At 46.1% G+C, this 15,440-nt stretch overlaps 1 protein-coding gene across 1 annotated transcript in view; it reads right to left on the bottom strand.

The window, feature by feature from the left end:
- KBTBD8 (kelch repeat and BTB domain containing 8) overlaps nucleotides 1-15,440 on the bottom strand; it is a 39,803-nt gene that overhangs the window by 8,881 nt on the left and 15,482 nt on the right. The window contains exons 2-3 of the mRNA XM_073592199.1: nucleotides 15,196-15,406; nucleotides 7,899-9,013 (exon numbers count right to left, since the gene is read on the bottom strand). Coding sequence (XP_073448300.1) covers nucleotides 7,899-9,013; nucleotides 15,196-15,406 — 1,326 coding nt within the window. The remainder of the gene's footprint in view (nucleotides 1-7,898; nucleotides 9,014-15,195; nucleotides 15,407-15,440) is intronic.

Here is a 15,440-nt window from a genome sequence, read left to right as displayed (position 1 = left end):
AAAAGCGGGGAGTTAAAGCAGTATTAAACCTAAAAACATTGCAGCTTGCCAATTCTTAGACGTGATGGTTGCATTCGTTTCCTTTCAGTTTTTCATCTGGCCAGTAGGTCTGCCTTTTTTCACAAGCTCAAGCTCTCCAGCAGCATGTACCAATTTAAAATACGTTTGCCTATTCCACGTATTCATCCAAAACCTCCATCTCCAAAAAGGAAAACAGTTTTCTGTAACAGATTATAAAGTGTGCTGGAGCTTGGCTTCAATTTGTTAGCGCATCTAAATCTGCTAATACATTTAACATTACTCCTCTAATTGGGGCACCTGGAATCTGGTGCAGCTGTGCATAGTAACCAGTCGGCTGCCAACTTCAGCTTGTTCAATTAAGCTTTGCCAATAAAACCTGGAAGCCGATTGGTTACTATGCACATCTGCACCAGATTCTGTGTGCTCCAGTTTTAGTAAATCCCCCCCACTGTGTCCTATTTGGGAATAACTGTGGTAGAGTGACTCCTCAAGGGCAAACTCTAAGCCAAGGACTGGAGTGACTCAGAATCAGACGGCAGTTAATGGCTTGGAAGCAGGCAGGGTAGCGGATAAATCAAATATAGAATCTGCTGGAGTGTGAGTGAGTGCTTGTGACCTCTCTGATCAGAGTTGGCCAACAACCAGAGAATGTGGGTCATGACTCTCATGACTGTGTGACTGTGGTAAAAACATTAGGCAAGAGGGGAGAGGACCCAGCCACACCCAGACAGACTCCAGGTGGGCGCCAAAGGACAGACCAGGGTCCTAGATCAGAGATGAACAGGATTCTTGACTGCAAATGTAGGCACTGTCGTAAGGCGAACAGCAAGCATCACCAGAACTGTTTGTAGAAGGTAAGCTAGGGGCCCCCAGTACAGCAGGGGCCCGTCTCCTTACCCCAGGTCTAGAATTTGCCTCCTGCTGCACAGTCCCAGCATGTCAACTTAAGGTTAAGGATAAGAGGAACTCCCGAAACCTAGAGAGCTGGTAGCAGGTGAGAGGCAGGTGCTCAATGCTGTATAAGAGGAAAGAGTCCAGTGTGCATGACACTCCACCCAACAAATGCCTTCAGCAACAAAAACCACATGGAATAAGACATCCAGCGACCAAAAGTAATTGGAGGAAGCCCCTAGCCGACTGGCCTATTCATTCAAGGGAGTCATTATACCAGAACAGACTTATATGGAACCACTTCCAGGCTCTTCCCTCAAACATTCAGTCCAGATGCAGGTTTAAAAAATACATTTTGTGCAAGCACATTGGTTTGAGTTGACATCAGTTCTTCTGCCCTTTGGCCCCTTTCACACTGGAGCGGTTTGCAGGCGTTATTGCGCTAAAAATAGCACCTGCAAACCGCCCCTAAACAGCCTCCGCTGTTTGTTCAGTGTGAAAGCCCGAGGGCTTTCACATTGAAGCGGTGCGCTGGCAGGAGAGGAAAAAAAATCTCCTGTCAGCCAAGAAGGAAGAAGGAAGAAGGAAGAAGGAAGAAGGAAGAAGAAAGAAGAAAGAAGAAAGATTTATTTTTACACAGCAGCCTGTAAAAAGTATTGAACGCATATCGGCGGACAGTTACTGAATTCCAGGAAGAGTCAATGGACCATGAAAACTCACCAGCGCCCTCACTATTCACCAAGAACTACAAGCCATCTGTTGCGGTGGCCAATGTATATGAGGTTCATTCATTTACCGGAAACTGAATGAAGGATGTGGTTGGAGTCCTGCACAGCCAAGTCGTTTTCAAAAAGTGAAAACAGGTGTAGGGAGAAGATCCCCCACCCGCTGTCACAGAACAGGGAGCACTGGTGGCAGGAGGTGGGTGTATAGGTGCATGTTACACCCTAAATATGGGTGAAACATAATCCTAAAAGGTGAACTTAGCCTTTAAATCTCAGAAATGAATGGATAGATCTGCAAATCCCCTGGTAGGTAAAATAACTCCCATATATGTATTTAATCTGTAATTAGCTGCTTGAAATATTCTTCCCCACCCTGCAATAAATGACCGATGTTACTGAAGAGGGTCACAGCTCAGGTGCTGCTGATTAGTAAGCATCCTGAACATCATCCCCTGAGGATCCTGCAGCAGAAATCCCATGACCAATACACAAACAGTCCTAATACCACTTTTGTTTTATTACCAATGTCATTTTTTAAAGTACCAGAGCCATCTATCTAAATTTTTTTTTTTTTTTGTCTTAATTCATATAAACACAGGACAAAAATAACCAGTTACACTTACCGGTAACAGTGTTTCTGGGAAGTCTTCCAGGACGGCACCCTGAAAGATGACTGGTCCACCTGACAGGAAACACAATCAAGAGGTTAAAGGCCCCCGCCCCTCCCGATGCTCCTCAGTTGTGACAAAGTATTGACCCACACCAGTGCACGAGAGTGAAAAACAACCACCACACTCTAAACATTACATGTTTCCTAAATAGAACGGGTGGGAAGTAGGCCTGCCGTCCTGGAAGACTTCCCAGAAACACTGTTATCGGTAAGTGTAACTGGTTATTTTCTCAAGTCGTCTCCCAGGACAGCACCCTGAGAGAAGAGCAAGTAGCTCAGGCCTACCTTTAGGGTGGGACCGCTTGCAGGACCTTCCTGCCAAATGCCAGGTCCTGAGGAGATAGTAACTCCACTTTATAATGCTTCAGGAATGTGTTCTGGCTTGACCATGTAGCGGCTCTACATATCTGCTCCACCGAAGCTCCGGCCCTTTCCGCCCAGGAGGTTGCCAGAGATCACGTGGAATGCGCTCTAAGATTTCTAGGAGCTGCTTTACCTGACTGCTCATAGGCTAACGAAATGGTATGCTTAATCCATCTGGCTATAGAAGCCTTGGATGCCCGTTGGCCCTTCTTTTGGCCAGAAAAATTAACTAAAAGATGGCTGGACCTTCTGAATTCCTTAACCCTTTCTAGGTAGGATAATAAACAGCGTCTGACGTCCAGACAATGAAAAGAAACTTCCTTCACTTTTGGGGTTACTACAAAAAAGGAAGGCAGCACCACTTCTTGAGTCCTATGGAACTTTGATGCTACCTTAGGGAGGTACAGGGGGTCCTGCCCAAGTATAACCCTGTCCTCGAATAAAGAATGGTTCTTTAATAGAAAAAGCCTGAATGTCACCTACTCTCCTAGCTGAGGTGATTGCGAGTAAAAAGGCCAACTTAAAGGTCAGGATCCTAAGGGAGATCTGATTTATTGGTTCAAATGGGGCCTTTGTTAACCCCTCCAGTACTAGTGTAAGGTCCCAAGGAGGACACCTGGACATTTGAACAGGGGACAACCTCTCCCTGACCAAGAGAAATCTCTTGATCAGGGGGTGTAATGCCAAACGTTTCTCAAGGAAACAGGACAAGGCTGAAAGCTGCGCCCTAAGGGTCTTGGTTGCCAAGCCTAGATCTGCTACATCCTGGAGAAATTCTAAGATAGCAGGGATCTCTCTTTGAGAAGTCCCTCTCTCCTGACACCAGGGAGAGAAAAAAAAATCGCCCAGGTCTTGGCGTAAATATGCCATGTGACTGGCTTTCTACTAAGGAGCAGTGTATCCACTACACTGTCCGACAGTCCTTTCTCCCGCAGGTTCTGCCTTTCAAGAGCCAGGCCGTCAGCTTGAAGAAGCTGGGGTCTGGGTGGCGGACTGGACCCTGAAGGAGAAGGTCGCCCTGGACAGGGAGGTGAAGCGGTGGGGCTATGGACCAACCCTGCAGGGTTGGAAACCAGGCTCTTTTGGGCCACCAAGGGGCTATTAGAATCAACTTGCTTTCCGAGAGGAACAGCTTTTGAAGGACCCTCGGAATCAGTCCCAGAGGGGGAAAGGCATAGGCCAGTTGGAAGTTCCAGACCTGCGCCAACGCACCTATCCCCTCTGAGCCTCTCTCTCGAGCAAGGGAAAAGAATCTCTTTACCCTTCTGCTTTTCCTGCGGGCAAAGAGATCTATCTCTGGAACGCCGAATTGCCGACTTACCAGGGAAAAGACCTCTGGATTCAGTTCCCATTCCCCCTGCAGAATCGGCTGCCGACTGAGGTAGTCTGCCTCTACATTTAATGTCCCCTTTATGTGGATTGCGGAAATGGAAGGAATCCGACTTTCCGCCCAGGACAGGATCTCTGCTGATAGGGACAGGAGTGTTGTAGATCTGGTACCCCCCGATGATTCAGAAACGCCACAGCCGTGGCATTGTCTGACAAGACGTGCACCTCCTGGCCCCTGATCCTTCCCTCGAAAGCCTTTAGTGCTTCTCCTATGGCCAACAGCTCTCGAAAGTTGGAGGAGGCCCTTCTTTGTTCTGAATTCCAGGAACCCTGGGCTATTAGATCCTCCAGGTGGGCTCCCCACCCCCAGGAACTTGCATCTGTCGTTAACCTGAGAGGCTGAAGTTGGCTCCAAAGGAGGCCCCCTTGAAGCCTCTGAGGAAGGAGCCACCGGTGAAGGGAGTTCTTTACTTCGACCGGAATGGCTCTCTCTATGTCCAGAGAGTCTTTTTCTGTCCCAAGAGGATAGAAGAAAGTGCTGGAGGTGCCTGGAGTGTAGCTGTGCCCAAGGAACTGCTGGGATAGCTGACGTCATTAGACCCAGAACTCTCATGATACCTCTGTAGGAGATGGTGCTTGCCTGTAACAGCGACCTGACCGCTGAAAAGAGGCCCTCTACCTTGCCCTGAGGCAGAACTAACTTTTGCTCTGAGGAGTCCACCAGGAAACCTAGATACTGCTTTGTCTGAGCAGGAGTCAGCGAGGACTTTTCCCTGCTGACAAGCCATCCCAGGTCTTCTAAGTTCTCCATTACTCTGGATAGATCCAGCAGTAGTTGATCCCGACTTAGACTGTAAATCAAAATGTCGTCCAGGTAGGGAATCAATGCCACTTCCTGGAGGTGCAAAAAAGCCACCACCTCTGCCATGACCTTTGTGAAGACTCTCGGACTGGATGCCAGTCCAAAGGGGAGGGCTGTGAACTGCCAGTGATGCACTCTGGCGAGGCGATCGCAAATCTCAGGAAGCGTTGATGGCCCTGAAAAATGGGGACATGAAGGTAGGCGTCTTTTACATCTAAGGTTACCATAAACACATCCTTGAGGAGATGTCTCCTGAGAGAATAGACACTCTCCATGTGGAACTTCTTGTAACAAAGAAAAAACATTGAGGTTCCTTAGATTTATAATAAGACGATACCTTCCTGAGGGTTTTGGAAGCACAAAAATCTGGGTATAAAACCCCTGACCCTGCTGGTCCACTGGAACCGGTATTATAACCTCCTGACTGGCCAGCTCTCTTATATTCTGAAGGATTCCTACCACCTTGCAGGGATCCCTGGGAAGGTAGGTTAAAAGAAACCTGGGGGGGTGGAGGGGAGAGAAACTCCAATCTGTAACCCTCTCTTAATGATCCGAAGAACATAGGGACTTTGGGTGATCCTTTCCCACTGAGAGGCAAAGTGGGAAAGTCTGCCCCCTACCGGAAAGTCATTTGGGGGTTTTGTCAACTGACTTCTGGCTGGAAAAGAGAACACCCGTTTTTTTGCTTGTCTTTTCCTGCGCCCCAACGTCTATTAGGGGAGACCTTTTTCTCAGAGAAGCGATTCTTTGCCTGGGGGCCATGAAAAAAACACTTCCTCTCTCTCCTAGGTTTGGTAAGAAACTTTTTCCCCTTCTCGGTAGATCTGGCTAAAGCCTGATCTAGGCCAGCACCAAAAAGGAGCGTCCCTTCAAAAGGGAGACCACAAAGATGGGTCTTGGATGAGCTATCTCCATCCCAGGTTTTAACCCAGAGGGCTCGCCTGGCCGAGTTTAGTAAGGCACTTGTCTTAGTGGTTGTCCGCACTGTCTCAACCGCAGCATCTGCTAAAAATGCGATAGCATTCCCTATGACCTCCAGAGAATCCAGGACCTCCCTGGATTTGGAGGTTCGGGATACGTGGTCCATTAATTTACAGACCCACGTGTCGGCATTCCTTGCGATGCAAGCTGAGGCCAATGCGAGACTCATAGCCACAGCGTTAGCTTCCCAGGCTCTGCGTAAAATGGTTTCAGCCCTGCGATCCATTTGATCCTTTAAGTTACCGGTATCTTCGAAGGAAAGATCTGACTGCTTAGAGACCTGTGCTAAGGAGGCGTCTAGTCTAGGAGTTTTTAAAAATCTTTCCTCATTCTCCTCAGAGAAGGGGCATCTACGCTTCCAGGTTTTATATTTCAGAAGCCTTCTTTCTGGTTCTTTCCATTCTCTTAAGATGACTTCCTTAAGGGCGGAATGTACCGGAAGGACCCCGGCCTGAGGTTTAATCAAGCCTCTATACATCCTATCCTGAGCGGACACCTGTGCAGCAGGCTCCTGAATGTCTTCTGAGGCATAAATAGCTTTCAGAAGATCTTCCATGTCCTTGGCAGAAAATATATGTCTGCTAGACCTGGATTCCTCCCTCCCATCCTCCTCTTGGCTGTCCACCACCCCTTCATCAGAAAACTCCTGGTTAGGAACTTCTAAATCACACTCTTCCTCAGAATCGCGGGGGAGTGGGTACTTCAGTACATCCGCCCGATATCTCCTAGAGGAGGCAAAGCTCTCCTGGGAAGAGGCATCCTTACTAGAGTGAGCCTCCGAGTCCCTAGGCTTAAGGGTGGCCTGAAAAGACTTTAAGGTGGACAGCATCTCAGTTTGCATAGTAAGGAATTCCTTCATCATCTGGGATGTCTCCTTCCCTGTCAGCTTCTGTATGCATTTAAAATAGAAGGGTTTTGGAGGATCTGGGGGTAGCCTGTCATTACAGTTCCCACATCTTTTAGAGCGGGTGGAGGATTTCACAGGACGGCTGGCAACCTCACGGGCAATAGCATTGTCCCCTGAAAAACACACAGGCATACACTGGGAACCGGAGGAGAAGAGTTGGGGTACCCTCCCCCTCTAAACCTCCGGAGGCCGGTCAGACTCACCCCCTGTGGTCTCTTCCATGGCCGCAGACCCTGCAGGTCTCTCCTTCTCTTGTTCCATGCTACTTTCGCCAGAGGTGCTGCATACAGGAACGCCGAGGAGACATGGGCGCCTGTTCCCTGTGGCTTTTTATATCCTCTGTATGCTGGCTGCATCGCGCCACCGCCATCTTGCCGAAGACTGGAAGTGGTACTCTGAGGTCACTTCCTGCTGCAGCCTTCCCACTCCCTCCTGCTAGAGGAAGTGATGTCATGATCTCCAGGAAAATGGCGCAGAGCGCCGGGACGCTGAGCTACACTCAGCAAAGGAGAAAAGCTCTCCATGCAGAGCTTCTTGCCGCGCAATCGTTCCGGTCGGCGGGCAGACAGGCAGCCGGACGGAGAGCAGCCCTGGCCAGACCCCAGAACGGGTCCCAGACTCACCCCCTGTGGTCTTGTAGCCATTAGAAGGAAAACCACCACTCCTGCCATTGCACAGCCACCGCACAGGTAAGGAAGGGCAACAGGAAATTTGGCCCCTGAAGTTCTGGGTACACCACCGTACCCAGGGTTCCTCAGCACTCGGGGGGTGGGGGTGGGGTCTTCTTATGGGAGAAGCACAGCCACCGACCCAGGTCCTGCTTCTGCTGCCTCCCACCCCCCCGAGAAATGGATTGGGAGACCCCCCAGGAAGGATGAGAACCATCCGGCTGGACCCAGCGGCTTCCCAGGCATTTGGTCCAGCTCCCAGGGGGAGACCACCAGCCCCAGGCCTTTAGGTCAACAGAAAAATAACAAACGGTTTCGCTGTGGGGAAACACAATCAAAAACTGAGGAGCATCGGGAGGGGCGGGGGCCTTTAACCTCTTGATTGATTGTGTTTCCTGTCAGGTGGACCAGTCATCTCTCAGGGTGCCGTCCTGGAAGACGACTTGAGAACTCTATAATTACCTTAAACATCATGTCTTACCTTGTAGAATGTATATCTTGTCTTTATATTCTACAGCGCTATGAAACTCCATCGGCACTGGCATTAAACTTACAGCCGTCCAACAATTGTCTCTTACATCATAGTACTCGACGGACTTGAGCGGGTTGCGACCATCTCCTTCATAAACTCGCCCACCTATTGCGTATTGCTTACCACAGCAGTGAACCAGTTTACAACCTATACGTGCTCTGAGCAAGGGGGCCTTGGCTAACCACCTATTTGTTGAATGGTCGTACAACCAGAAGTCACTTTCCGCTTTATGGTCTATACAGACATCGTTGTTGCTAGGTTTGTAACCCCCGGCAATGTAGATTTCGTTATCTGGTGTTACAAGAATGCCAACCTCGCGCAGGTCCCCTGGGGGTTTGCATAGTTTATAGACTTTTCCTGCGAAGACGTCTATACAAGGCACAGTTTGTTTCTTCCCTGAGTGTTTACTAGCGGCTTCAAAGCAGATGATCATTTCTGAAGCGGTCATGCCGAGACGACGATTACAGTAATTGGCACTAAGCTTTCCCTTTTGGACATGGTTTTTAGGCATCACCTGTGCAAACAAGGGAGGGATCTTCTCCACAAATTGTTCATCCATAAGAGGCATACGAATACATTTGGCAAAGATCTCCACAAGATGCTCCTCCCTCTCAGCCTGGTCATGTTCAAACCAAGAGATGATGCTGTTGTAGACATGCTCCTCCTTATCCACGTCCAGGTCGTCACTGTTGAGGATTCCTATGAGCTGCTCCTTTGTCAATTGTAGAAACTCCTGCTCTTTGGTGACGTATAAGAACTTTTTACGTATGTATTCTTGAGACTTCTCTACCAGTTCTTGGTGACCGTAGTGATCAGCGAAAACAAATACACCTATACAGTTCTGAGGGTCCAGGCGACTGATCATATACTGGGCGCACTGGTCCTGGAGTGAAGGGATCTGGAAGATGCTAGCTGCAGTGAACAAAGCTTGGACGTTGGCCTCAGTCAGCTGAACTCTAGAGGTATAGGCATAGTTCAGGACAAGTTGCATGGACTCCGCTTCAATGCCTACTATTCGGACTTCTTTCTGTGTGCTCTCTGTAAGGCCACTGGTGAACATAGATCTAGGAAACAAGAGACAAGTAATTTTTTAATTTTTTTTTTTTTAAGCAATTTCAATTTTGAGGTGCATACCTTACATTATATGCCAATTCTTGCTATATCTGAGATGCACTATCCTATAGATTCAGTTTTCTCCTCAGCACTAATGAAACTTTCCAGGCGTCTCCTTTCCCTTACAGTGACCTATGGAGACACTGTTTTGTGCGCTCCCAGCCTGGGGCTGTGTGCGTCAATGCACAAACACACGGCCCTTAAGTCGATAGATAGATGGATAACAACTCAAAATTGAGAACAAAAATAAATTTGATGCATCTTCTCATTTTTCTTCAGTCTACACAGCAGCTTAGAAATGACTCAGTGGGATATACTCACAGTGGATGTAATAGAGTTAAAAAGGTGGTGGGTATAACACAATTGAGAGGACACAAAATATTTTGTTGCATGCCAGACAGATGCCTATAGCCAGCCATAGACTATTCACAATTGATTTTCTTTCCTGTGGGTTTCCATGTGCACAGTCCATGGCCAGCTTAGTTGGAATTAAGGCACCAATTCATTCAAACACTTTCACAGGGTGCAACAGAAAGTGGAGGGGAATTTGATTTACCGGTACTTACTCAACCTATTACAGACACTTCAAAACACAAACAAACAAAAACAAGCTCCATACCAATGACATCTAAGATCCGATTGAATTTTTATAGAACGTACAGCGCACACTGGCCCCAGGTAGGATGCAGTGTGTGTTGTCTGCTCAATAAACCCAGTCGCATCCTAAAAGATGTCATTGGTGCGCGGCTGGTTTTGTTTGTGTTGAAATGTGGCGTGGAGCTCCGGCATCTGGATATTTCATGCAACTGAGGAGAGTACAGGCAGCTTGGGACCAATTAGGCTAGATGTGGTTAAGGTTTATTCACATAACATAGCTATGATTACCTCAGATAATGTTCTGCCAGAAAGAGTAGGAAGCGTATCAAGATACAATTAATGTAAATACAAGTAATCAATTTTGAGCTAACAGGGTGGGAGGGGAAGGTGCAGTACATGAGCGACACCATTTTGGAAAAATTCCAAAAAGTCCTTTTAGGGAACATGCAATACCTAAAACCACCAATGTGAAAAACAAAGAACAGACTAAGAACTAACCACTCTTAAAACTTGAACCTCATTTCAAGAGTTCATATAAGGACAAGTTCACCTTTGGGAACATGTTACACCCAATTTTACGGTGAAATATGTAACATGTTACCAATGCTGCAGCCGCTGCCATCCACTGCCTCCCCCCCGTCCCTGTGGCAGCAGTATGGGAAGAAGTTTCCTGTACTAGCTGTCACCTTTTGAAAACAGCGCAGCCGTGCGGGGCTCTGCACACACAGCCACATCACTCATGCATAGCTGTGTGTGTAGGAATGAACTACAAGCCCCAACATCCACGGCTGTCAGCTTGAAGTTCTGCATGAACTGCCACAGCGGTAAGTCGATACAGTGTGCAAGAGACCTGCATGGCATCAGCAATCCGCTAATCACGGGTGTAAGGCTTTCCAGACTCCTACTACAAAAATAAGCACTTTTCTAACCAGCAAAAAAATAATGTTTATTATATTTTTTTTTTTTTTTGAAAGAGTAAACTTATCCTTAAGACCCCTTTCACACGTCGGGTGCTTTTGCGGCATTAGCGGTGTGCTTTTTTAACCACTTCAATACCGGGCCTATTCTGGCACTTCTCTCCTTCATGTAAAAATCATCATTTTTTTGCTAGAAAATTACTCAGAAACTCCAAACATTATATGTTATTTTTTAGCAGACACCCTAGGGAATAAAATGGCGGTCATTGCAATTTTTTATCTCACACGGTATTTGTGCAATAATTTTTCAAACGCCTTTTTTTGGAAAAACGGTTTAATAAAAAAAAAAAAAAAAAAAAAAAGTAAAGTTAGCCCAATTTTTTTGTATAATGTGAAAGATGACGTTACGCAGAGCAAAAAGATACCCAACATGTCACACTTTAAAATTGCGCACAATCATGGAATGGGGCCAAACTTCATTACTTAAAAATCTCCATAGGCGACGCTTTACAATTTTTTTACAGGTTACCAGTTTAGAGTTAGAGGAGGTCTAGTGCTAGAATTGTTGCACAAGCTCTAAGGCACGTGGCAATACCTCACATGTGTGGTTTGAGCGGCGTTTACATATGTGGGCGGGACTTACGTGTGCGTTCGCTTCTGAGCGCGAGCTACCGTGGACAGGGGCGGTTTTAAATTTCTTTTTTTTTATTTTACTTTTTTTTTTGATCACTTTTATTCCTATTACAAGGAATGTAAACATCCCTTGTAACAGGAATCTATGTGACAGGTCCTCTTTATGGAGAGATGTGGGGTCAATAAGACCCCACCATCTCTCCTCCAGGCTGGAAAGCATGAGATCAGGAAAAAAAAAAAAAAAAAAAAAAAAAAAAAAAAAAACCACCACACACACAACACACCACACGTTATGCTGACAGCCGTGATCGCGGCTTCGTTTATTGCCGGGTACCCGGGCGTGACGTCATAACGTCACGCCCGGGCCTCCTACATTCAGAGATGACTGGTGACCATCTGGTCACTGGAAATCTATCATCCTCATCCCGCCGATTCTTTCTCCGTGCCCCCGAAGGCACAGGAGAGCCCGGAGAAGCACCGGCTGGCAGCGGGAGGCGTCCCCTCCCGTCGCCTATAAGAACGATCAAGCGGCGGAACTGCCGCTATGATCATTCTTATCGTGCACAGAATCGCCGGCTGCAAAGAATGATATCTGAATGATGCCTCTAGCTGCTGGCATCAGATATCCCCCCACAAAGTAGAGGACGTCATTTTATTATGGCTGGGTATTGAAGTGGTTAAAGGTCACGAAACAAAAAACAAAACACATTTTGCTACGCTTTTGAAGCGCTTCCTATTCACTTCAATGGAGAGAGGTGTTTGAGGTGCTTTAAGCGCTCTAAACATGCCCCAAGGTAGCTGCTTACAGGACTTGTCAGGGCCCCCTGCCAGTGCACAGCCACAGTGTGAAAGCACCCATTGAAATGAATTGAAAGCAGCAGTGAAAGCACCTTAGTATGAGAGGGGTCTTAAGTCTGGGTATTGCCCATTTCAGGACTTGGCCTAGTTTGAGATTAAAGGAAAAAAAAAAAAAAAAAAAAAAAAAAAAAAAGGGAAGAAGGGGGGGGGGGGGGGGGGGATCTGCATCCTTGTAATTTGGTACTGCAATGGTTTAAATAACAGAACTCAATTGTATATGGTAAGGAATTTTAATGCTTTGAAGGACCCGAGACAATTATCAATGAAGAGCAATAGTGAAGACCTGATGATTAAAACATAAGCGAGGTAACGTTCCACGTTAATGCCATCAATGTGGATCTAAATCAGGAAGGTTATAAGGATCAATATGGTGGCACTACTTCACAAAGTCTTGAAGCAAATCTAAGGTGTTACCAGCCCCAATATACTAATGCTAATATTTGTACAAGTAATCAAGGAAGTTTTTTTTTTTTTTTTTTTAAATCAAAGACAAAAGGGCTCTTTAATTTAACTTGGCGTCAGGAGAAGGCGCTATTGGCTGTTCAGAACAATCTGCAGATAGTGATTAAACCAACAGATAAAAAGCAGAAAACTTGGTAGATAAGGACAATAGCCAATGTATTTTTATTTATACGACACTGTCCTGCTCGGCGGCGGCTTTCAAGGATTGTACGAACGGAGCTCCCCCACTGCACAGAGATACAGATCTGTGACCAAGACGATCCTGCACTCTTTTGGCAACTTTTATCCACTGCAACTTTTCTAGAGCTGCCTGCGCATTTGGGGGTCCTCCGCTCTGCCCTTTGACTTTGGGGTTCCAATCTACAATTTGATAATTTTTACTTATATACCCCATTAGGATGTCCCCCTTTGGTCTCTACTCTGCCCGGATTCCTCTGGGACAGTGCTGCCCCTGTTGAGTTTCACTTCTCTGGGGCCACACAGGGGGACCAGTGTGGACAAGGCGGAGCCAGCAACACGCCCGGCTTTCCTTTTGGAGGTCTGGGACTCTTTGCACGTACTCGCCCCCGGGATTTTGGCAGTGAATCTCTGATTGAATATGCTAGATGTGATTCCTCCTACAAGTTGCCCCTGATGAAGGGATTCTTTAGTTAGTCCCGAAACGCATAGGCCCAAGGTGGAAGACTACACGAATATACATTCGAACTCTACATCAGCATATCCATATCCTTATTTTATTGTATATGCAGTGAATTTTATTAGACGTTTTTCATATTGTCATATTTATATATTTTCGTATATTTGTATCAATAAAATTGTTTTTTTTTACTACTTTGTTGCCTTTAAAGTCCCACCAACTCTTTGAGGGGTTCTCTTTTTCTTGATATCAGGGATGGTGGCAACCTATATGGCCTACTTGGATGGTAGTTCTCTCTTTATATTTTTATTTATATGCCAGGAGATTTTAAAGCACAAGGAATGGTATTGCCAGATTTCTTTGGAAAGTATTTATTATGGATCTGAAAATCATAAGAAAACATACAGCCGATCTGATTAACATTAAGATGGAATACCAATCATTCCTGTACCCATTGGGAGGCTGGTCATCTCAGGTGTAGAATGTTCCACTGAAAAGGCCAGTAGACTCCTTGATTAGCACTTAAGGTCACATTACAAGTCTACCCTCATGTGGTAAAGATGCAATTGATCTTTTAAAGATCATGAAAGGAATCACTATAAACTACTGGTAGCCATGGATATCAAGCGCTACTACTATACTGAAAATCTCTGCAATATTCCTGTCTGTGGTGACAGAGTGCATTACAGGCATTTATTAAAAGTTAATGGTTATTGTGAATGGTGGATCGGCCGACAAGCTATCTATTGGCAGTAATCTGGGGTATAAGGGGTAAACCGAGTAGTTAAACTAAACCTAGTGATGATTGCTCTTCGTCTGCTGGCCCTTAAAGCAGAGCTCCACCCAAAAGGGGAAGCTCTGCTTGTTTGCACCCTCCCCTGCCACATTTGGCACTTTTTGGCGGGGGTGGGCGCAGCAGATACCCGCTCCCACTTTCAGCTCAGATCACCACGGTTAACTGAGCAGAAAGTTCACCAACCCCACACGGCAGTCTTTTGGGACACTTCACAGGTCCCAGAAAACTATGGGACCATTCACAAGGCGCAATGCGGAAACCGGCTAGGAAGCCACAAGGCTTCATTTCCCTTACGTTAGAAACCTGCACCTGAAAACGGATTGAAGAATTAGCTCGGGTGAAGACATCACTGGATCCAGGGGCAGGAAAGCGTCCTTATACTAAAAGCCAGCAGCTACAGTATTTGTAGCTGCTGGCTCAATTTTTTTTGGCCTGGAGCTCCGCTTTAAGACTGTAGTCCAGCAAGCTGGAAAATCTTTGTGCACGGTGAGGCCAAGAGTGTCACTGTCATGCATCAGTACCAGCGTGAGCTTGACCAGCCATTTGTCACAAGTTGACGAGGATGGGCGGAGTCTGACGCCATGTCACATACACAGGACAGCTTTAAAATTGCTGGAAAGATCAGATATTTTTTGCACTTGGATATAACAAAATTATATCCAATGATAGAAAGACCAAAAGGGGAGCAAATACTGTAAGTGAAGTTCATTGTTGGGGTGTACACACACCAAGATTCAGTCCAACTAAAAGCATGCCTTTTTTTAGATTTGGATACATTGGTGAGGGTTATAACCACTGCCACTTTTTATTGTTGTTTATGTCCCCGTTAAGGAGAGTCACCCTTCCCAATTTTCCTGATCACCAATGTCACTTGGAATGAAAGTGAGGGGAAAATCCAAAATTCTCAGTTGCCACCAGAATAGAAACAGAGGGGACATTTCTCTATGAGAACACTTATTCCTGTGACAACTGTCTAAAAAGTTATATCCCCCAGATAGGAAACCTATGCTCTTGCTTTTCTGTTGACAGGAAGTGAAGAGAAATCTCTTAATGAGACACACAATGAAAAAAAGTAAAATAAAAAAAATAAAAAATAAAAAATAAAAGAGCAGGTCCTCCGGACAGCAGTTTAAAACCCCCTACTCTAGCCAAAAAGGAAAAACCGTTTTAGTTTTAGATATACTTTAAACAGACCTCATAACCAAAAAGAGATGACATCTTCATTCAACATACCTGAAGTATGGACTGATTGCTGCGAGAACATTTCTGTGACAAGAAAAAAGTTGGCCGCTCTCCACCTCCACGACGATATCCGTCAGCTTGCCTTCATCGTACATTGCTTTAAGCTGCTGGAGGATGCTGCAGGCATGGTAAGGGTCCACAGCACTGTTGACTGGACTGGGTGAAGGAATTCCATTTTGTGTTTGTAAAAATTTGGCTACTTCTAAAATTAAAGAATTTCAATATGTTAAAAGAAG

The sequence above is a fragment of the Aquarana catesbeiana genome, linkage group LG07 (genome assembly GCF_042186555.1).
Source record: "Aquarana catesbeiana isolate 2022-GZ linkage group LG07, ASM4218655v1, whole genome shotgun sequence".
NCBI lineage: Eukaryota > Metazoa > Chordata > Amphibia > Anura > Ranidae > Aquarana > Aquarana catesbeiana.
This window is presented reverse-complemented; position numbering and strand designations above follow the sequence as displayed.